This window comes from Canis lupus, chromosome 9, assembly GCF_011100685.1.
Source record: "Canis lupus familiaris isolate Mischka breed German Shepherd chromosome 9, alternate assembly UU_Cfam_GSD_1.0, whole genome shotgun sequence".
NCBI lineage: Eukaryota > Metazoa > Chordata > Mammalia > Carnivora > Canidae > Canis > Canis lupus.
In genome coordinates, this window is record NC_049230.1 from 16,842,934 (window position 1) to 16,866,621 (window position 23,688).

Genomic DNA, 23,688 nt, shown 5'->3' on the forward strand with positions numbered 1-23,688 from the left:
ATCCCTGAGAAAGGGTAGTTCCAATGCGCTTGTTTCTGTAAGGAGTACACTAGTTGTGGCCTTCTATTAAGAACAAAGAGAAAAAGAGGTTATAGACTTAGAAATTAGAATCAGTTAGCTCAGCAGACAGAAATACTATCTTCACAATGACTGTAGGTGTCTCAGATTAAAATGGGAAATGAAGTGGTAATGAGAGGATCTTGTCCATATCAGCTTGGTGGTGGGGGACATATGCTAAATGGCACCAAGGTAAGCCTAGTTGTGTAAATATAAGAGTTAGAATGAGGTAGAAAGGAGTAGCTATAGTAAAAGACTAAAGTATGAGAAAAAGGAAATAAAAGCAATACTATATATAATAATCTTATGTGTGCTCGCTACATATTAGAGCTTAAATCACATCCCTCTTCATTTTCAACTTCTACTTTCACATTGTAACTCCCATCAAGCCAGTTGCCAATAGGAGTCAGTAACATTAGTATTTAGTGACTTAAGTGAATTGTGTTTTCTTAAGGTTGACAAGTGAAGAAATGAGTAGGAACACATAACCCTACTCATTTCATAATCTAGGGATCACATATCTTGAGAATTTCAAATTTTAAAAAACTATCACATCCCTCAAAAAGTCAATTTTTCATCTCCCAACTTATGGAATGATTTTAACATTAGAACTTGTGGCCCAGGGACGCCTGGATGGCTCAGTGGTTGAGCGTCTGCCTTTGGTTCAGATTGTGATCTGCGGTCCTGGGATTAAGTCCTGCATCAGGCTCCTCAAAGGGAACCTGCTTCTCTCTCTGCTTATGTTTCTGCCCCTCTCTCCGACTCTCTCATGAATAAATACATAATTTTTTTAAAAGAACCTGTTGCTCATAGAAATCATTCTAATACTGTCTCTTAATATACAGTGGTCTCATTACTCTGTTATTTTACCACCAAATCATTTTGCAGACCACCTTCTCATCATTGCACACACTAGTCCTTTGATTCCTAAATAAAGAAGAAAGTTATAATTCCCTGGTCTGGATACAGGACACTAGATGGCCCTATAAAAAGTTATAAAAGAGGAGCCTAGGAAGCAATGGTTGAATGGCTACTGTAAGGAAACATGTAGACTGTCTGGCTTTTGTCTTTAATGATTCCAAGTACACCCTCCAAGTCTCATAGAAACAGCAGGAAGATACCTGAACCAGGAAACAGTGACCCTCCCAGGCTAAACATACGTAGGAGTCTTCCTTACTTATTCTGTCATTTTATTTCCTGCCTTATCCCCTAGACCCATGTAATAAATAAAAGTTGTTAATTACTAGACTAAGTAAGTTATCTTAGTTTCCCCTTCCTGGTAGCCAAATTATTTGTCATTAAAAAAAATCTTGGGGTGGTAGAAGGGGAGGTGGGCGGGGGGTGGGGGTGACTGGGTGACAGGCACTGAGGTGGGCACTGACGGGATGAGCACTGGGTGTTATTCTATATGTTGGCAAATTGAACACAAATAAAAAATAAATTTATAAAAAATCTTGGAATAAATCAGGCTGTGCTCTAATATTTTCAGTAACTATTAAAAAGGACAAGAGCAAAAAATTAAATCATTTCCATTGCTCAATAACTTCTGAAAGTAATTAGTTTATATTTAAAAGTCACAATAATCATAAAAAAAGTAGACAGGGCTAAACCAAATTGATTTTTGTCTTTTAAGGAGATAGTTATAACAAATAATTACTGTCAAGAATATAGAATGAACTTATACAGACCAAATAAAAATAAAGAATAAACAATAAACAATACAACAGAAATATAGGCAAAAGACATGAATAGCATTTCACAGAAGACATTCATCTGACCAATAAACTTACAGAGAAATGCTTAACTTCATAAGTAATCAGTATGCAAATCAAGACTAAACTGAAACTTCATTTTACATCCAACTGAATTGCAAAAATTAAGTCTGACAATACCACGTGTTATGATATGGTGATCTCCCTATCATGAGAAGTAATTTAAATTAAGTACTGATTAATTACCCAGCCACCAGCATTAATGTGCAAATGTTTCTCATCCTGGTCACTTCCAATACTGAGATTTTCTGATTTTTAAAAGTATGTATGGTATAACCATCCAGAATATTGGGTAAAACAGCATTTACTTTTCTCTTGAATTATGGTAATTTTTTGGCTTATCCATCATTCAGTATTCATACTCACTGGTTTGATATCATTCTCCAAAGAAGCAAGGAAGTCTCCTCTTGTCACCTGCAGGCTCTCTGCTTTCTCCATGTCCACTTCCACCTTAGTACTGGCCTAATTAGAAATAAAAACGAAATGTAAGGACTTCCAAGATTTAAGAATATTTTCAGTCTAAGAACATAATACCCGAGGACTTAAAAAAGCGTTATTTTCACAGACAAAAAACATCTCTCAAATTCATATACATAACCTTTGCCTGAACAATTCCACTTCTAGGAATTTATCTCTGAATATATCCACAAATGTATGCAAAGTTACCTATATCAGGATATCCATTAGAATAATTTATAATAGCAGAAGATTAGAAGCAAATTAGAATGTCTAGAGGATATCAGTTCGGGAAATTATGACACATTTGTAACAAAGAACATTGAATAGCTTTTTAAAATATATATATATATATATATATATATATATATATTTTTTTTTTTATTTCAAAATAAGGCACGAAGAGGAGAAAATACATTCAGGGGGTCTCTCAGAACAGTGGTTCTCATCCTTGGCTGCATACCAGCATAACCTCTAGAGCCTTTAAAGATATACAGAAGCCCAGCCCCACTTCCCTCAGGATTTTGATTTCACAGGTCCAACAGAGGGTCCATACATTTATATTTTTATAAAGTGCCACAGGGGATTCTGATGCTCAACTAGGTTTGCGTGCCATTATTCTAGAAGACTATGGACCTACAACTTTGATTTGTAGTCATACTTTGTGGTTGAGAACCTATGTGCCAGCTCCAATATTCTGCTTACTGCACCTGGAGCTAACACTTAGAATAGACATCTGGAGAAGCATCAAGGCCTTTATCAGCACTTGGAGCTGCCTGGACCTGATGAGTGATTGAGATACCAACACATTTTTAAATGTGACTGGGCTCACTCCCAATAGCACAAGGCAAGTGAGTCAAATTTTTAAATGGCATTACGTTTTTTTAAAAAGGTATCTTTCAAAAAAATATGACTGTAAAACAAAAGTAGGTTAAGCAATATCAACCTTCCATCGATTATTATAAAATATGATTCATATTCTTTTAGAACAGATTGTTGAGACAAATGAAATGACAGACATTTTGTAAAAAGTCAGCCTTATGGGATAAAAGGAACTATGTCTGAAACTGGATCAAGATGGCAAACAGAACACATTTATCTCTCTCCTGACCCAAATCCCATGAAATGACAAAGTTAAAGAGAAAGGTTAAAAATCATGGAAGATACATCCAGAAATTTAACACTGACTGAAGAGGAGTCTCAGAAGGAAGAAGAGAAAGGATGACAGAGAAAAAACAACAGAAGACAGAAGAAAAAATGTTTTCCACAGCTGAATAAAAGGAGTATCTTTGCAGTTTAAAAGATTCAATGAGTGCTGGAGGGATGAGTAAAAAAAAAAAAAATCCCACACCTGTCGAGACACACTGTTGTAAACTATCACAACACCAAAGGTGAAGAGGAAGTCCTTGAACCTTTTGGGGAGAGAGATTCAAGTTAGCTGCAAAGAAACCAGAATAAAACTGGCATCTCTCACCAGTAATACTAGAAACTAGATGACAATGTGGTCTTCAAAAATATACCCAGCTATCTCCACCAGAAAATAATCCTCACATGCACTTAGGGAGGTACAGGCAAGCACTTTCACAATAGTATTATGTACTGTTCTAGGTACTAGAGACATATCAGAATATAAAACTGACAGGATTCCTGCCCTCATGGATCTTACATTTTAAATTATGCTATAATATTCTAGAATACTGAACATTTGTCCAAAATAATGAAGACTTATAAATACGGACATGGAAAGCTATCTAAGATACACTGTCAAGTGAAAAATATAAACTGTAGTATAATTCCACTGATTTTTTCTTTAAAAAGCGCACATACAAAAAAAAAAAGCGCGCACACACACATGAATGTAAATGTAAGGAAAACAGACTATAAAGATATAACCCAAACACTGGCTATTTCTGGAGAGGGAAAGGGAAGGGGTATTTCAGATAGCCTTTTTCACTTTTCCCTTTATCACTTGGCATCCTTGAGTCTTCTACAAAGAGAATGTACTCATACGTGACTTCTATATTTTTAAAAAGAAAGTAACAAATAACATTTAAGTAGATACAATAGATTCTACTTAAATACAGAGAACAATTACCATTTAAATTATTAATAGGGTTTTCATTGGCACATATTAGGCATTTAATAAATATTAACCACATTCAGGGTACCCGAGTGGCTCAGTTGGTTGAGTCCAATGATTGGTTTAACTCAGGTCATAATCTCAGGATCATGCGATCGAGCCCCACATCAAGCTTCATGCTTGATATGGAGTCTGCCTGAGAGATTCTTTCTCCTGCTCCCTCTCCCTCTGCTCCTCCTCCTATTCATGTTCTCAAACAAACAAAATTAACCACATTTATTTGACATTTCTTTTGTTTGTTTATTATTTATTTATTTATTTATTTATTCATGAGAGACACAGAGAGAAAGAGAGAGAAGAGAGAGACAGAGACATAGGCAGAGAGAGAAGCAGGCTCCATGCAGGGAGCCTGATGTAGGACTTGATCCCGGGACTCGATCCCAGGACTCCAGGATCACACCCTGGGCCAAAGGCAGGCGCTAAACAGCTGAGCCACCCAGGTGTCTCTTATTTGACATTTCTAAGTTAAAGAAAGGAAATGGTGTTACAAGAAACAAGAACCTCTATGAAAAAATTATAGTGCCCAGTTCATAATATATAAATCTCTATAGTGTTCTATAGTTTATTTTATTATTATTTATTTATTTATTTTTAAAGATTTTATTTGAGAGCAAGAGAGAGCGTGAGCATGAGAGGGGGTGGGGGGACAGAGGGAGAGGAAGAAGCAGGCTCCCTGTTCAGCAGGTAGCCAGACACAGGTCAATCCCAGGACCTTGGGATCATGACCTGAGCCAAAAGGAGACACTTAACCAACTGACCCGCCCAGGTGCCCTGTGCTTTATAAAGTATGTTCATATACATTATTTCATTTCATCATACCCATTTTTGCTTTTATCCTTATATAAGCCTGGGAGTTTTCTTAAATTAAGGGTAGGGGCAGCCCCAGTGGCCCAGCAGTTTGGCGCCACCTTCGGCCCAGGGTGTGATCCTGGAGACCCGGGATCGAGTCCCATGTCAGGCTCCCTGTGTGGAGCTGCTTCTCTCCCTCTCCCTCTGCCTGTGTCTCTGCCTCTCTGTCATGAATAAATAAAATCTTTAAAAAAAATTAAGGGTAGGATAATTTTTTTAAAAGATTTTATTTATTTATTCATGAGAGCCACACAGAGAGAGAGGCAGAGACAGGCAGAGGGAGAAGCAGGCTCCATGCAGGGAGCCTGACGTGGGACTTGATCCTGAGTCTCCACGACCACGCCCTGGACTGAAGGTGGCGCTAAACCGCTGAGCCACCCGGGCTGCCCAACTTTTGACACGTCTTAAGGAGTTCTACAAAGTTTTGATTTGTATTTCCCTGATGGCAAGTGATGCAGAGCATTTTCTCATATGCATGTTGGCCATGTCTATGTCTTCCTGGTGCAGCCACTCTGGAAAACTGTGTGGAGGTTCCTCAGAGAGTTAAAAATAGACCTGCCCTACGACCCAGCAATTGTACTGTTGGGGATTTACCCCAAAGATACAGATGCAATGAAACACCGGGACACCTGCACCCCGATGTTTATAGCAGCAATGGCCACAATAGCCAAACTGTGGAAGGAGCCTCAGTGTCCACAGAAAGATGAGTGGATAAAGAAGATGTGGTTTATGTATACAATGGAATATTACTCAGCTATTAGAAATGACAAATACCCACCATTTGCTTCAACGTGGATGGAACTGGAGGGTATTATGCTGAGTGAAGTAAGTCAGTCGGAGAAGGACAAACATTATATGTCCTCATTCATATGGAGAATATAAATAATAGTGAAAGGGAATATAAGGGAAGGGAGAAGAAATGTGTGGGAAATATCAGAAAGGGAGACATAACGTAAAGACTGCTAACTCTGGGAAACGAACTAGGGGTGGTAGAAGGGGAGGAGGGCAGGGGGTGGGAGTGATTGGGTGACGGGCACTGGGGGTTATTCTGTATGTTGGTAAATTGAACACCAATAAAAAAAATAAAATAAATAAATAAAAAATAATAATAATAAAAAAAAAGAATTCTACAAAGTGTAATCTCTCAAGTGAATGTGAAGAAGGAGCTCGGACAGAATCATGTTAAAACCCAATGAAGCCCCCAGCCTCCAGCCTCATTCCAAATGTCCCCTCTCTATATAGCCCTGAGTTTCTACTATGATGTTTTGTGTTTTGATTTCCTCTGCTGGTTAAAGTGAACTCAAATGATAGAAACATACGGCAACATGAAGTGAAAATCTTAACTTTTGACATTTGCAAAAAATATGATTGATTTCAGGACTGAAGCTGTGTGAAACTTATCTTTTTTTACTACTAAAAAAGGACTCACCCAATGAATTAAAAGTGAATTAAGATGGTTAGGGGAGGGATCCCTGGGTGGCGCAGCAGTTTGGCGCCTGCCTTTGGCCTAGGGCGCGATCCTGGAGACCCAGGATCGAATCCCACATCGGGCTCCCGGTGCATGGAGCCTGCTTCTCCCTCTGCCTGTGTCTCTGCCTTTCTCTCTCTCTCTGTGACTATCATAAATAAATAAAAATTAAAAAAAAAAAAAAAAAAAAAAGATGGTTAGGGGAGAGTTATTTTACAACAAGTTGTCAGGTATACCAGGAATTTTATAAATTACCTAACTGTAAACAATCAATATTCTAATTACAAATTATTCCTGCCTATTCATTAAGTTTTCTAAGGACTTCTCTTGGCTAACTTTTACTATTTTATCAAAATTAGTAAAATCTAATTTTAAAATATTCTATAATTCTGAATTTTTACTCATTCAGAAAATCTCTTTTCATTTGTTTGAATTACTGTGATTTTTTCCTGCATTTTATTTATAACAGCTAATCAATATAGAAGAGGCAACATCTTTCAGCTTATACCTGCAGAAACTAATAAACTTGTATTTCAACACTAGCAAATATCAAGTGGTCACCCTTAAATTTCATAACCTTTTAAATCTGACCTTTCAAAGTTCTTATCATTCCTCTTAAATTAAGGGTAGAATGACCTTAATCAATCAAAATTCTACAGAAAATAAATAATTTTACTGAAATTCTGCAAACATAAATCAGAGCTTTGATTCAGGTGTAGAGTGTTTGTGTGTTGTGTGTGTGTGTGTGTGCATGTCCTCAATTTACTTCCTTACAACTAATTAGAGCAGAAGAAATTTGGGTTATGAATCTTTTCTACCTGAAGCAGAAATTCCTTTCAAGAAAAAATAACCAAATGTCACATGAATTTCAGTTGACCACAAACATGGGTTCAAGTACAAATGACATGAGTATCAGGTGTTTACAACTGGATTTTTTCCTCGTTTCAGAAAACTTGAAAAAAAGTCCAAAAGGGAAGACTCATTTTGTTGATCCACCTGACTTTATTTAAACCTAATAAATCTTTTGAAAAGGACGCAAAATAAAACCAATTATCGCTTTTAATAATACAAAGACAGGATATTAGAACAGTTGAATGCTGTGGATGTTTTAAAGTTGTATATCAACTTCAGATCATAGATTTCAAATTAAATACTTACTAATCAATCACTATTAGTAAAGCTATGAACATCTACAGCAATGGAAATATTACAACTTTATGCCTTTTGGTTCAGCTGAGGAGTCTTGTTGGGAAAACAGTGTTTAAAGACCTTTGATCACACAGATTTTTTTAAAGACGTAGAAAAGGAAATAAATGGTCACATTATTTCTTTTTGGAGGCTAAGGGTTAGTGTCCTATAAACCTTTCTCTTCCCTGAAGTGCCTAAATAGTCACTTGTATTAGATATTCCATAGATACTGAAAAAAATTAAAAGCTTTTGGTATAAAAGATACTAATCACAAGTCAATATGCATTACCTAAAGTTTAAAAGTAGCCACATGGGAAAAGTGAGAGCAAGAGTATCAACTATTTGCACTACTTCTTACTTGAAAATCTGAAGGATAACACATTCTGTACAACGGTAACTAACATTTACAATGGAACAAATTAAAACTGTAAATAGTCAACAAATTCCAAAACTCAGGCATTGGAAACGATATATATTGGTGTGCTCTCAAATTGGCCAATAACAAAAATGGAAATAATTAACATTTATATAGTTTGTAACGCACTTCCATATATGGTAATTGACTTGATTTTCACCGGAGCCTGATGAAGTAGTTATTTCCCCCTGACAGAAATAAAAAAGGGAGAGGCACCTGGGTGGCTCTGTCAGTTAAATGTCCTCCTTCGGCACAGGTCATGATCCCAGGGTCCTGGAATTAAGTCCTGTATTGGGCTCCCTGCTCAGCGGGGAGCCTGCTTCTCCCTCTCCTCCCTGCTTGGGCTCTCTCTCCCTCTTTCTCCCTCTCTCTGTCAAATAAATAAATTTTTTAAATCTTAAAAAAAATAAAAAATAAAAAAGTGAAAGGAGTATAATGCATAGCCATACCTTCTGATTACAAAATCTGTGATCTTTCCACCATCACTTTTTGCTTTGTGTCTATATAAACCCAATATGTACTTGAAGAAAACATGCTCCTTAGTGAAAGAATGGCTTAGAGTGACATTTTGTGGTAGGACTATTGTGGTAAAAATGACAATTGACTAAGAAAAATCTGGTGGCCTGTGCCTATGAAAATTCTGATAATATACCAGACACTTTGGATTATACCAAGATGCACTGATGTGGTCTGAGATGAAAGATCAGTATGGTGGGGAACAATCCTCACATCATTTACACAATTTTTCTTGAAGTCCCCATCACTTCTAAGACATTTCTTATGGCAAGGAGAAAGGGTGAATGGGTGAATGAATAATGGATGGATGGATGGATCCATTCTATAAAGGACCCAATACTGTATTTCCCACACTATCCTGACTTTTGGCATTCTTTTTTTTTTTTTTTTAAAGATTTTATTTATTTATTCATGAGAGACAGAGAGAGAGAGAGAAAGGCAGAGACACAGGCAGAGGGAGAAGCAAGCTCCATGCAGGGAGCCCGACACGGAACTCGATCCTGGGTCTCCAGGATCAGGCCCTGGACCGAAGGCAGCACTAAACCGCTGAGCCACCCAGGCTGACCAACTTTTGGCATTCTTAAGCTAGAACAAAGTCACTTCTATTATGTAGGGAAATTATGACTTATGGGTAGAGCCTGATTCAGAACAGAGACATACGCTTGTAATCTTAGAAATATTTACCAAACATCTACTATGTTCTCAGTATTTAGATCTATTTGGGGCACTTGGGAGATTCAGACACGTATAAGATATGGACTTAAGTCTAAAACAGAGATTGACAAACTTTTTCTGTAAAGAATGAGATAGTAACTATTTTAGGCTTTGTGGGCCATGCAGTCCTTGTTGTAAATATTCAACTCTACCATTGAAAGCAGCCACTGACAAGACATAAATAAATGGGCATGTTCTCCAAAAACACTATTTATAAAAGCTGGTGGTGAACTGGATATGGACCATGAGCCACAGTTTGCTGATCTTCTGGTTAGAACCAGTGATAGGATGTTGCCAACTCCACTCTCCATAATACTCCACTCGACTCAGCTGCCAGGGTGAGCTTATGTTTTAGCACTATGTCACTGCTATTCTTAAAACTCTTCAATGGCTTAGCACCACTCATAGGAAAAAAAGTCCATACTTCTTAGCACAATATAAAAGGCTCTTTGTGTTCCACTCCCTGCTTTAGTCTCCTGACTTCTTCACCACAATGTCTCTACCTCCCCTCCCCTACCTTTTATGATGAAGCAATACTGAATTACCCTAACGCACCATGCTATTTTGTGTCTCTGTTCTTTCTACCTACCAAGAGATGCATTCACCCAGAAATTTCTCTGTGAAGCATCCCCTCACCCCACAAGTTGACCACATATGACAACTTTCCACTTCCTTACATCTCCTGTACTTTCTGTTACTGAATGTGGAGATTAAACTGTGGGCTGCTTATCAGTAGATGGTTTAATTCTTTCAGGTATAGCATTAACCGCCAAGCACAGGATCCGGCATAGAGTAGGTGCTGACTGAATCTACTGTGAACCAAAGTCAGTCAAAAACGTACCATAAGTGACACATTACTATTTCAAAAAGGAAGACAATAAATACTTCTTAAGGAGACAATCAGAAAAGATTTGAAGAAAGTGGTGTCATATGAACTAGGTATTAAAAAGACAAGTAAACATAGAGGGTAAAGACTTCTGCAAAAGCAGAGAAGTGAAAAAATAAGTTAATGCCTGATGACCAATGAGTATTTAAGTTTGGCTAAAGTATGGAGAATAACTGGGAACACATTTGGAAAGGTCAGTTTAGGGTCAGATCTAGAGGACCTTAAAGATCAGGCTAAGAAGTCTACTTCGTTCTGAAAGTTTCTGTAGGGTAGAATAGTATGAAACAGGAAGACTAATCAAACATAAAGTGAGTAGAAACTAAGGACACTGCCAATACAGAAGTGACAAAATTTGGCAAATGACTTGATGTAGGGTGCACCAGAGTGGCAAGAGTTAAAGATAATCCTGAAGTTTTACTCCTGGGAGATTATGATAAACAGGAAAATAGGAACAGGTAGAAAAGCAGTTAAAAAAAAAAAAAGGTCGTGAATTTGGTTTTGGAATATTAAATGTGAGGTCTGATAAAATATCCAGGTAGAGGCATTTTATATAAATCTGAAACTGGGAGAAAGAAGCTTTCAAAAGATGAGATGTAAATCTGGGAGTCATCCATCTATCCCTGAAGAGAACAGAGAGTAAAGACTCAAAAGCATTTTATCAACATAAACGTATCCTGGTTATGTCTTCCTACCACAGTATCAATAACGTTATCGTACTAATTTGCAAACATGTCCATTCGCCTGACTCTGAATTCCTTGAGGGGAGAGGCTGTGTTTTATCATCTTTGTGTCTCCAGCTTAATAGTCAGAAAACAGCAGGTATTCACAGCATATGTGCTGAACAAAGCAGCCTCCATAATTCCAGCAGCCACTGTAGAAACCCAACTTCCTATGACATGTTACAATTCAATACGGTACAAAGATTAAAAATTAAATTCTTCATCATCTTCATATTCACATGTCTGTATAAGATGGTGGCAAGCTAAGGCAGATGTGCTAGTGGTCACCGTGGGGCAGATGCCAGCATTACCACTCTGAAGCTTTGGCAGTTGACAATTCCATTTACCATGCCTCTTCTCTGTCAAAAGTCAGCATTACTATAGCCCTTGGCTTGTTTGAAAGGAAAGAGAAAGAACACTGACACAGTATTTAGAGAGCTGCAGATTTCTAATGTGTTAGTTGATTTTCCTGACCTTAATGTGTCGGTTCATAGCAGTGGACTGTGCCGCCCGCACCAGACCTTCCAGTTCAGCACCACTGAAATTCTTGGTCTCTACAGCCAGTTCTTTAATGTCTACGTCAGCAGAGAGTAACTGATGCCCTCTCATCCGTGCTGTGTGGATATGAAGGATCTGTAATCGACCTTTCTCATCTGGTAAGCCTGATAAAATTGAAAATAAAATAGAAATTATTATCCTAATACTTTTCTTAGGTATTTAAGCAGGTAAGCATGTGCTCTTCATGATAGACAACTTCTCTAACCAAAATAAAGTTATGGACCTGAATTCTTTTTTTTTTTTTAATTTTATTTATTTATTCATGAGAGACACACAGAGAGAGGCAGAGACACAGGCAGAGGGAGAAGCAGGCTCCATGCAGGGAGCCCAACGTGGGACTCGATCCAGGGACTCCAGGATCACGCCCTGGGCTGAAGGCAGGCACTAAACCGCTGAGCCACCCAGGGATCCCCTTACTAATGAATTCTAAACACACAACCTCCCCCCAATCAGTGACAGACCTGCTTACCTATCTCCATTTTAACTTCCAGTCTTCCAGGTCGAAGGAGAGCCTCATCTATCAGATCTGGTCTATTGGTCATTCCTGAGCACATATTTCAAAACAAAATAACAACAGTTCAAAAATAAGATAAAATCTCCCTTTAATATATGTAAGAACAGTAATTTCTCAAACAAGCTAAGACATTTTTTATAAACGTCAAATAGAAAACTATTTATTCTCATTTGTTCTTGATCTGTTCTAATGGAAATACCTGAAGACTCTGCTTTGGTATTTCACTATATTATATAGCCAATGGACGATAAATGTAATGAAAACTTCAAATATTTAAAAAGAGAGGGTAAGGTTCAGAGAGGCTAAGAAGCCAGTCAAAGTGAGAGAGGTAATGTGAACATTATCTGTCCAACCCCAAAGTCCCTCTCTTTTTTTGTAGGCCAATGGTTTTCAAACATCATAAATATCAGAAGTTTTGTTTTGTTTTTAAAGTCATCTTCAGAAGAACCTCAGTATATGAAACAGTTAAAAGAAGTTATAATTGGGATACATGATCTGAAGCTCACTCACAGACCCTGAGGCACCTCTGAGGGCCCCTGGAGGCCTATAGGATGCAATTTGAAAACCACTGCATTACACTGTGCTGCCTTTTTCATCTTTAAGCTATGAGCATATACCCATGAGTCACTAAAACTCATCTTTTATTTGTCCTATTAAGGCTAGACATTAAAATACATACTTAAGATTCTTCACTATCACTTGATTCTAATTTGGAAACATGGGCAGTACAGTATTAACTACAATCTACACAGATCTTACTTCAGAATCTATGTGTCTAATGTTTTTGAAATCATAGAACTTTTGTTTTTTAAAGCAAACATACCAATGACTAAGATGTTGTTCAGTTGCTCTACCCCATCAATTTTGGACAGCAACTGGTTGACGACAGTGTCATGAACTCCTGTGCTACCAGCCATGCTCCCTCTCTGCTTGCAGATAGCATCAATTTCATCAAAGATGATTATGTGCAAACCACTGTTAGCACCAAGCTAGTGAGGGAAGAAATTATAGTAAAGGTCATAATTTGAATATATTACTAAACAAACTAATCAAAAAAAGCAAAACAAAGCTGTCACAGATGGATTTTGCTTTACTTTGACTAATAAATATAGCAGGTATAATCATGACTGCTAGCCCCTCATTCATTCATTCATTCATTCATTCATTCATTCAGAGGGACACAGAGAGAGAGAGACAGAGAGACAGAGACACAGGCAGAGGGAGCAGGCTCCATGCAGGGAGCCCGACGTGGGACTCGATCCTGGGTCTCCATGATCAGGCCCCAGACTAAAGGTGGCGCTAAACCGCTGAGCCACCAGGGCTGCCCCTGCTAGCCTCTCTTCCTATTGGAAACGCATTCTCAGAATTCTGCAAACTGATAAGGCATTCCAGAATGTCATATTTAATAGCCATAAAACAACAATACACATTATGTATTGATGAATGTGAAGAGTCCATCAAATAATCTGTTCATTGACACACATTTCTTATCTCACTTTTGAAAGAACTCCTAATTATCAGATGCCTGTGTTAAGTCAATGAATGGCAACTCCCATTTTCCTTGAATGTTGGTGAGAGGACTGTCTCAGTTGCAGATTTAAAGTTTGTCTGTATATTATATAGTTAAGGAGTAACTCTACCCAGAGGTAGACTAGGAATGGGCAGATGATGGAAACAGGTGAACGTGATTCATATTTGGTTATATCACATGAAAACAAAGTACTTCTTCCTAACAGGAAAGTGAGAGACATAGTTTATAGAATAGTCAAGGGGGTGTTGTTTATTCCACACAGTGATTTGTTTGAATTTATTGAATACAGAATCATCATTATAAGAAAATTGTTTATATATGGGAAACTTTTAATAGACACAAATACTTTCAAATGCTAATAATTAATTAGGTTAACACAGACCTAACAATTTATATTCAAGTACTTAAGTCTCTTATTAGGAACCAAAGGAAGCATAGTCCATAAATTTTCTTTTTTTTAAACAAAAAAGTATCAGGATTAACAAAACAGGTAAAAATGAACATAACTTACATATGGATAATATAGATGATGGGCATAATGAGATTCAGGATTAGATATGGTTGGTATTCATTAAACCGCTGGTAAGGAATCTTTTTTTTAATAGAGTTGGGTTTTTCTTTATTCATTATAAAAGCATTAGACGTTAACTGAGCAAAAGTTGTAAAACAAGTTAAAAATAAATTATGTCATATCATACCTATGACATATATAATACCTAAAGATAAATGCTATTAACATGCTGTTAATTTATTTCTACATTTTAAATTTATTTTAATTAAAAAATTGGGAACTCTTTGCATCTTGTATTCTCTTGAACATTAACTATTCTTTGAAAACTAAAATAGTTATTTTTGCTTCTATTTGCAAAATAAATGATCATTACAGAAAATGTGGAAAAATACTAAAAAAATCTAAAGAAATCACAATCATCCAAAATTCAACTAGCTACAAATAATTCATATTATTAATTAGGTGCTGTGTAGGTAGTTTGTATCCCTTTTTTTAGTTCAGATATTATCTTCAGCCCTTTCATATGGCTATAAATATGACTATATAATTTTTAATGGCTCCACAATATTTCATTGTATGACTGGTTACATCTAACTTCCTCTAACATCACATTACTTCCTTCTTATCAGGGACGCCTGGGTGGCTCAGTGGTTGAGTGTCTGCCTTTGGCTCAGGGCATGATCCTGGATTCCTGGGTTTAAGTTCCACCATCGGGCTCCTTACATGGAGCCTGCTTCTCCCTCTGCCTGTGTCTCTGCCTCTCTCTCTCTCTCTGTGTCTCTCATAAATGAATAAATAAAATCTTAAAAAAAATTCCTTATCAGATTTTTAATAATTTCTAAGTTTTTAGTATATGCTGCTATAATAAACATTTTTTAAGATTTTTAAAAAGATTTTATTTTATTTATTTATTTTTTAAGATTTTATTTTTAAGTAATCTCTATAGCCAACACAGGGCTCAAACTCACAACTCTGAGATCCAGAGTTGCATGCTCTAATGACTAAGTCAGCCAGGCATCCCATAATAAACATTTTTGTACTAAACTCCTTGATAATAGATATGATTACCTTCTAAATGCAAGTGGTTACTTTAAAAGACGTGTTGAGTATTTTAAGGCCCTTGAAATAGGTTGTGAAATACTTTTCCAAAAAGATTTTATCATTTTATAATCCTACCAACGTATATATGAGAGTGCCTATCCTGGTATATCCTTACAAGTAAAAAATATTAGAAAAATCTAAAAAGAATTCCCAACTTGATAGCTAAACAATAGTGTTTTTCAATTGTTTTTACCTGGTATATTTCTGATCGCTGAAGAGGCTGGCACTTTTTAAAATCATGTTTTTAGGGCAGCCCAGGTGGCTCAGCGGTTTAGCGCCGCCTTCAGCCCAGGGCATGATCCTGAGGACCCAGGATTGAGTCCCACAAGTCCCACGTTGGGTTCCCTGCATGGAGCCTACTTCTCCCTTTGCCTGTGTTTCTGCCTCTCTCTCTCTCTTTCTGTCTCTCATGAATAAATAGTAAAGTCTTTAAAAAAATAAGAAAAATAAAATCATGTTTTTACCATTTGTAATTTCTTTTATTATTTGTACATATGTTTTGCACATTTTTCTGTTAAGATTTAATAGTATTTTTATTGATTTACAGAAAAATTATTTATATATTAAGGGTATTATTTATTTGTTATAAATATTTTATCCCAGTTTTCCACTTATCTTTTATTTATGGTATATTTTTTAATATAGAAGGACTTTTACATTTTTAAACTATATAAAATAGCCAAAATTACTTTTAATTTTAGGATTTTTATCTTTTATTTTTCTTAAGATTTATTTATTAATTTGAGAGAGAGCACATGAGCAAGAGAGAGAGCAGGAGCAGAGGGTGAGGGAGAAGCAGACTCCCTGCTGAACAGGGAGCCCAGGGCAGCCCAGGTGGCTCAGGGGTTTAGCGCCGCCTTCAGCCCAGGGCGTGATCCTGGAGACCTGGGGTCGAGTCCCACGTCTGACTCCCTGCATGGAGCCTGCTTCTCCCTCTGCCTGTGTCTCTGCCCCTGTGTGTGTGTTTCTCATGAATAAATAAAATCTTAAAAAAAAAAATGAACAGGGAGCCCAACACGGGGGCTTGATCCTAACGCCCTGAGATCATGACCTGAGCTAAAGGCAGATGGCGCCCCTAATTTTATGAGTTTTAAAAATTATTTTTACTCTTAAAATTCTTTCTCATTACATACCCTGATGGTCACTTCTATTTTCTTCTTTTTTAAATTTTTACTTTACATATAATTTTTCAATATACTTGGAGTTTCATTTTTGTATTTGGTACATGTGAAGTAAGAATCCAAGTAATTCTTACTCAAACAACTAACTGATCCAGTACTGTAGACTAAATAATCTTTTCTTCATTGATTGAGATGTCGTTTCTATCAGGGTTTATATTTTTATATTATTACCAGCCTATTCTGCTATAGTAGTAAGGTTAGGCAAGCTTGCTCCCTCCGTAGATTATTTTTTGTCAATGATTTTGACTATTTTCAACCATGTTTATTTCTACATGAACTAATATTATTAGAATCATTCTACCAGAGTAAAAACAATCTCCACCAATTAAAAACAAAAAAGTTAAAAACAAAAGATCCAATTTTTGACTAGAATTAATTTAAAAATATAAATCAGTTTAAAAAGTACTAACATCTTTATAGCATATTTAGTTCTTAATAATGATATATTGGGGTACCTGGCTGGCTCAGTTGGTAGAACATGCGACTCTTGATCTCAGGGTTGTGAGTTTGAGCCCCACACTGAACACAGAGATTATTTTTAAAGAGTGAATAATGATATATTTATCCAATTATTCAATATCCAATTATTAAAGTCTCCTAATAGAGTATTATAGCTTTAGTCATAAAGACTCATACTTAGGTTTTTTGGTTGAAACTATGAATGAGGGATCCCTGGGTGGCGCAGCGGTTTGGCGCCTGCCTTTGGCCCAGGGTGCGATCCTGGAGACCCGGGATCGAGTCCCACATCGGGCTCCCGGTGCATGGAGCCTGCTTCTCCCTCTGCCTGTGTCTCTGCGCCTCTCTCTCTCTCTCTGTGACTATCATAAATAAAAATTAAACTTTAAAAAAAAAAAAAAAAGAAACTATGAATGATATTTTTTCCATTTTATTTAGAAATAGTTTACGTTAAGTTTGTATACTTACTCTATATCTGGCCACTGTACTCATATCTAAGTTTCGTGTCCTCTTTACTAAAAGGTGTACTTGTTTGGGGTCTGAGAAATTATCTCTGAACAAAGACATTTATTTTTTTAATATTTTACTTATTTATTCATGAGAGAAACAAAGAGACAGAGGCAGAGACACAGGCAGAGAGAGAGGAGCCCAATGCAAGACTTGATCCTGGGTTTCCAAGATCACGCCCTGGGTGTGAAGGCAGGCACTAAACCGCTGAGCCACCCAGGGATCCCATGAACAAAGACATTCAGAAAAAGAGAGATACTAATAGATAACTTAGAAACATATAGGGCCACTTGAGCAAAAGGCTCAGAAGTAGTCAAGTCCCAACAGAAGGGTTATAACATTTATCTAATATTAGAAGTTATTACAGCACAGGGACTGAATACAGAAGCAGACCTTTCTACAGAAACAGAGGTCACTAAAGGATTTGCAAAAGCAAAATGCTCTTATATAAAATGTTTTTAATTGTGACTTTAGGATGAAAAAAAGGAGAAGTATGCGGTTAGGTTGGTGAGAAGCAATAATACAAAAATGAGGTAAAACGAATCTATAAGAGAATTTCAGTAATGGAAGTGGTGATGACTAAAAATGCAAAGTCCTAGGTTTGATTACCGACTGTATGTGGAAGGGGAAGTGACAACAAAGATAAAAAATACCTTGTAGTCATAAGATGCAGAAAAAAAAGATACAAGAGAAAAATTTTTTTAAATTTCTTCCATAATAATATTAGTGTCAACAGGACATCTTTTTTTTAAGATTTATTTATTTATTTGAGAGAGAGAAAGAAAGAGAGAGAGAGAAAGAGAGCGCAAGCGTGAGCAGGGGGAGGGGCAGAGGGAGATAGCAAGAGAGAATCCCAAGCAGACTCCTCACTAAGCACAGAGCCCAATGCAGGGCTCGATCCCACGACCCTGAGATCATGACCTGGGCCAAAACCAAGTCAGATGCTTAACCAACTGAGCTATCCCAGGTACCCCCCCAATAAGGTCATCTAATTAGAAATGTCCTCCAGAAAATAAGGTATACAATCAGACAAAAGAGCACAGAACAATAGGTCTGGAAGTCACCTACAAACAGTAAAGAGTCTAGTAGCAAACTAGATTCTGTAAGAAGATGAATCATACAATTAAGCTGGAGAAACATAAAAGACAGATCCTGGGCTGTGATACCACATGATGTCTCCAGTAAAGGCAAAAAGGAGGGTCAGGAAAACATCACAAAGATGAACTTGTTACATCCAAAGTAGGAAAAAAAGTTTCCAAAACTGATATGAGATTGGATCTAAAATAAATCTGAATATGCAAAGTATTTTTTAAAATCAAAAACAGATAAAACATTATATGATCCAAAATTCCACTCCTGGATATATAGCAGCTCTGCTCATAATTGCCCCAAACTGGAAACTCAAATGCCGTTTAGAGGGTGAATGGATACACAAACTGTAGTACATCCATACAATGGAATATTACTCAGCAATTAAAAGGGATGTTTGATACATCCAGCAACTTGGATGTATCTCAAAGATAATATGCCATGTGAAAGAAACCAGTCTCAAAAGGTCATATGTTAAGACCCCATTTATATGCCATTTTTGAAAAAACAAAACTATAGGGTTGGAGAACAGATCAGTAGGTACCAAGAGTTATTAGCAAAGGGAGACTGACCATGAAGGGACAGCATGAGGGAATTTGTGTGTGTATATGTGTGTGTGTGGGTGGGGGGGGGAGTGATAAATGTTCTGTATCTAGATTTTGATAATGGTTACATGAAACTAAACATGTCTTAAAACTCACAAAACTGCATACCAGGTTAAGTCAGTTTTACTTCATAATAACAAATTTTTAAAAACAGATACAATATCTTATAATACATTCTATTATTCATATTTGGATTATTGTTCACTCTTTAATGCAATTCTCTGCAAGATGATAGTCATATATTCATCAAGATTTCCAAAATTTAACTAGGTTTTCCCTGAACACTACTTACAGATTATTCTCCTTCCACTAATGTTTTAAAAACTAAATTTGAATCTGAAAAAAATTAATTTCCTCAACATAGTATAGTCATATTTATTGAACAGATGTCTGATGATAAATGATAGCTTGTTGCCTAAAAAGAGAAATTCAACACTGAAAGCTATCCTCTTTCCAACTGTAGAAAAGACTGAGCGTAAGGAATTGGGACTATATCCTCAGCTTTGCCAAACACTTCTGTATGATAGGGTATTAATTCTTGCCATACGAGGACACTCCTGTTTGTGATGGAAAAACTGAGATTCTACAATATTTTTCATAAGACAACCTTTACTCAAGGTTGTCTGTCAATTTAGCATGAAACAAAAAACTGCTAAAATGTATAAATTTTTTTTAAATGTGTAAATTTTGCTGTCAATATGCCTAATATTGCCACTGGAATCATGACTTCCTTCTCAGTCTGACCTCAAAAATCATCTGGATAGAATACCAGAGACAATAGGAACACTGTAGGACCAAAGAAACACTCTGTCTTAAACATAATTCAGTACCATTCTGACCTTTTCAGAACCTTACTAATCTTGTGACCTGTCATCAGGTGTCTCCCCCAACCTAGTCAGCAAAACCACATCAATTTTTACAGGTGTGTTACTTAAATAAAGGTAAGTTCTTGTAATGAATTAGGAGTAAGGTAAGGAAGATGTCGAGATTAATATCCAGAGATTAATATAGCTGACTCATCAATAAACACTTTACCAAAGAGTTTAAATTTCCACAGTGCAATCCTCTTTAATTCACTGGCCTCTGGCTCCGTTCTTAACATCTGCAAAGTCTTCCTCCACAGAAACAGAGCTGATGCTGTTGAGCTCATGGCAACTGCCTTCGATAATGGCTGTTCTATATTTAACCAGCTTGACCTATATGTAAGTGTTCATCTCTGTCAGCCTGGACTGTCCAGAATCACAGAGGTGATGCTCTTCTTTATTATGTAACCCACATCTACCCTCCATGGGGTCATTAGCTGAGTATACCAAGCCATTCCCAGATATAAGAGTTGAGAAAAGGCATAACTGAAAAGGCTGACTAGGTTAACATCTACCTAGAAATTCTTTGTGGAAACTATCATAACAGATTTTATAAAATGCTTCTTTAGGGGACATTTTGACTCACCCACACCTAGTGCTCAATCCTCAGTATACAATCAGGGTCCGTTAGACACAATTTCAATTTTTAAGTTTTTGTGTTGAATAGTTTTAACTGTTTATAAATATTGGTATTTCATGACTTTTTTTTTATTAGAAGTCTTCCACAGAAGAAAATGGAAAATATTTTTTAAAAAGTAGAACAGAATACAATAAAACTCATTCTATCTTGCAATTACCATATGAGACCTGAACATACGAACAAGAAGTTAATGGGATGGACAGCAGCAGGGGGAAAAATCACCTTGTGTCAGTGAAAAAAGCAGACCTGAAGCATTAAAATAATAAGGCAACGTTTTTACTGTCAAGAAAGAGTGGGAAATTACATTAGTTAGATTACATTTATTAAAGCTTACTAGATTTAAAAAATATTAGAAGTTATTATGTTTCTGAGTATTATTTATATTGAGCCATGTAAATCTATTATGATTCATGTTAATGTCTGTATGATATACCATTTCCTACTGGGGAAGAATCAAGAGGTTTCTACTTTTTCCCCTATTACAAATACTGCGGCAATCAACATGCTGGTATATGTCACTTTGTGCCCAAGTGCAGGAGTGTTTCTCTATTGTTGTTTTTTGTAGTAAAATTTGAGGGTCATGAGGCTTTGCGTCTTCATGATGTTTCCTAATTAATCTGTAAGATTATTATCCACTTGGTACACTCTTCTAATTCATGCCATAATAACGTATATGAGGTCCTGTTTCTTCACAACTTCACCGACTTTGGGTGTAGTCTTTGTAAATTCTGCCAGGTTGCCTATAAAAATAATGTCTATCATGTGTTTTCCTGAGCATCTTTTCATTTGCTTATCTTCAGTTGGGTTCTTCCTCTAAGAACTGTCTGTTCATATCTTTTGTTTTGTTTTGTTTTCTGGCTTTTTTTTTTTTTTTTAAGAGAGGGGAAGAGAAAGAGGGAGGGAGGGTGCAGAGGGAGAGAGACCATCTTAAGCAGCTCCATGTCCAGTACTGAGCCCAACGTGGGGCTGGATCTCACAACCCTGAGATTATGACCTGAGACGAAACCAAGAGTCAGACACTCAACTGAGCCACTCAGGTGCCCCTGCCAGTTTTTTTTTTTTTTTAATTGTGGTGTTTGTCTTTTTCTTTATTATAAAGGAGTTACTACAGAGAATTTATTTATAAAACATCAATTCTTTGTGGATTATGTGCATTGTAAATATCCTCTCTAGTTTGAGACCCTCTCTAGTTTGAGACATCTTTTTCTTTTTTTAAATATTTTATTTATTTGTGAGAGACACAGAGAGAGAGGCAGAGACATAGGCAGAGGGAGAAGCAAGCTCCTGCGGGAAGCCAGATGCAGGACTTGATCCCAGGACCCCAGGATCACAACCTGAGCTGAAAGCAGACGCCCAACCACTGAGTCACCCAGGTGCCCCAAGACATCTATATTTAGTGTAATTTGTCAGAGGGAATTTTCTTCATATTATGTTAATGTAACCAAATTAATGTTGTGTTTTTTTAAGATTTTATTTATTCATGAGAGACAAAGAGCGAGAGAGGCAGAGACACAGGCAGAGAGAGAAGCAGGCTCCATGCAGGGAGCCTGATGTGGGACTCAATCCTGAAACTCCAGGATCACACCCTGAGCCAAAGGCAACACTTAACCACTGAGCCACCCAGGCGTCCCAGCAGTTTTTTATTTTAAGGATTTGATTTCTGTATCTTAATAAAGAAATTCTTCTTGGGGCGCCTAGATGGCTCAGTAGGTTAAGCTGCCTACTCTTGGTTTCAGCTCAGGTCACAATCTGAGGGTTGTGAGACTGAGCCCCGAGTTGGGCTCTCTCCTCAGCAGAGTCTGGTTGAGAGTCTTTCTCTCTCTGTCCCTCTTCCTTTACCTCTCTCCCCACTTGCGTGTGTGTGCACATACTCTAAATAAAACCTTTTTTTTTTTTTTTTTTAGAAATTCTTCTCTAGCCTTTATTCTTAAAGCTTTTGGCCTAGATTTCTTCTAAAAACATTTACTCTGGTTAGTTTATTTCTTGCAAATCCATTTTGCAATTCTGTATGATATGATAAGGACTGTATTTTATCTTTACCTAAACAGAAAGCTGATGATCTCATCCTGATTCATGGATTATTCTTTCCCCTTTGATTTGTATTATCACTTTTCATATAGCGAGTTCTTTCTGTGTTCTATTCTGTTTCCTTGGTCTGTTTATGCAAGAAAATATAACCGTCTTGATTACTACAACTTTCAGTAGTAATTGACACAATTACGTATTCCTGATATGTATATCAAGATTATACAATCATGATATATATATATATATATATATATGTCTTCATAATTTTCCAAAATTTTCAAAGCTCTTCAAGTATCCAAAACAAAACAAAACAAAACAAAACAAAACAAAACAAAAAAACCCCACCAAGTTGTCAAATTCCAAAATATTCTTGCCAGACTTGACTGGAAAAGCATAAATTTATAAATTAGTATCACTTAATGATATTGTCAGTATTCTTACTTGTAAACATTTTTTATCATTACTAGTTCTTGAAAAAAGAGTCTCAAAAATGTTTATGATTTTTTCCTTTAATTTTCCTGTTAAGATTTAATTCTAGGTACCTTATCTTTTTGGCTTGAAGTAAGTTAAATTTTTTTTAAAGTTACATTTCCAATATCTTCACATTTTGAGTCTTGCCTTCTAAAGTATTTGGATTTTCTTTATTCTTTTCCCAGCTCCTCCTCATGCTTTGGAAAAGTGTGAAAGTTATGCACAATTTTTACATACACATTTCACTAACAGTTTGATGTTAATTAACAGTACTATCTTTTCCCAAATGGTATGAAGATCTTATAAAGATTTAATTCACTTCCCATGTCTTTTTTCATATTTTAGTTCTATCCTTCACAAAAAAATTTTTAATAAATTAATTTTTTATTGGTGTTCAACAAAAAAAACTTTATTGATGACTATTATTGCCATCTTATACAGTGATTATTAAGT

The 23,688-nt window shown here is 36.5% G+C and overlaps 1 protein-coding gene across 1 annotated transcript in view; it reads right to left on the reverse strand.

Annotated features, from left to right (window-relative positions):
• Positions 1 to 23,688, reverse strand: part of NSF (N-ethylmaleimide sensitive factor, vesicle fusing ATPase) — a 145,571-nt gene that overhangs the window by 47,299 nt on the left and 74,584 nt on the right. The window contains exons 10-13 of the mRNA XM_038546995.1: positions 13,076 to 13,241; positions 12,208 to 12,282; positions 11,655 to 11,842; positions 2,196 to 2,291 (exon numbers count right to left, since the gene is read on the reverse strand). Coding sequence (XP_038402923.1) covers positions 2,196 to 2,291; positions 11,655 to 11,842; positions 12,208 to 12,282; positions 13,076 to 13,241 — 525 coding nt within the window. The remainder of the gene's footprint in view (positions 1 to 2,195; positions 2,292 to 11,654; positions 11,843 to 12,207; positions 12,283 to 13,075; positions 13,242 to 23,688) is intronic.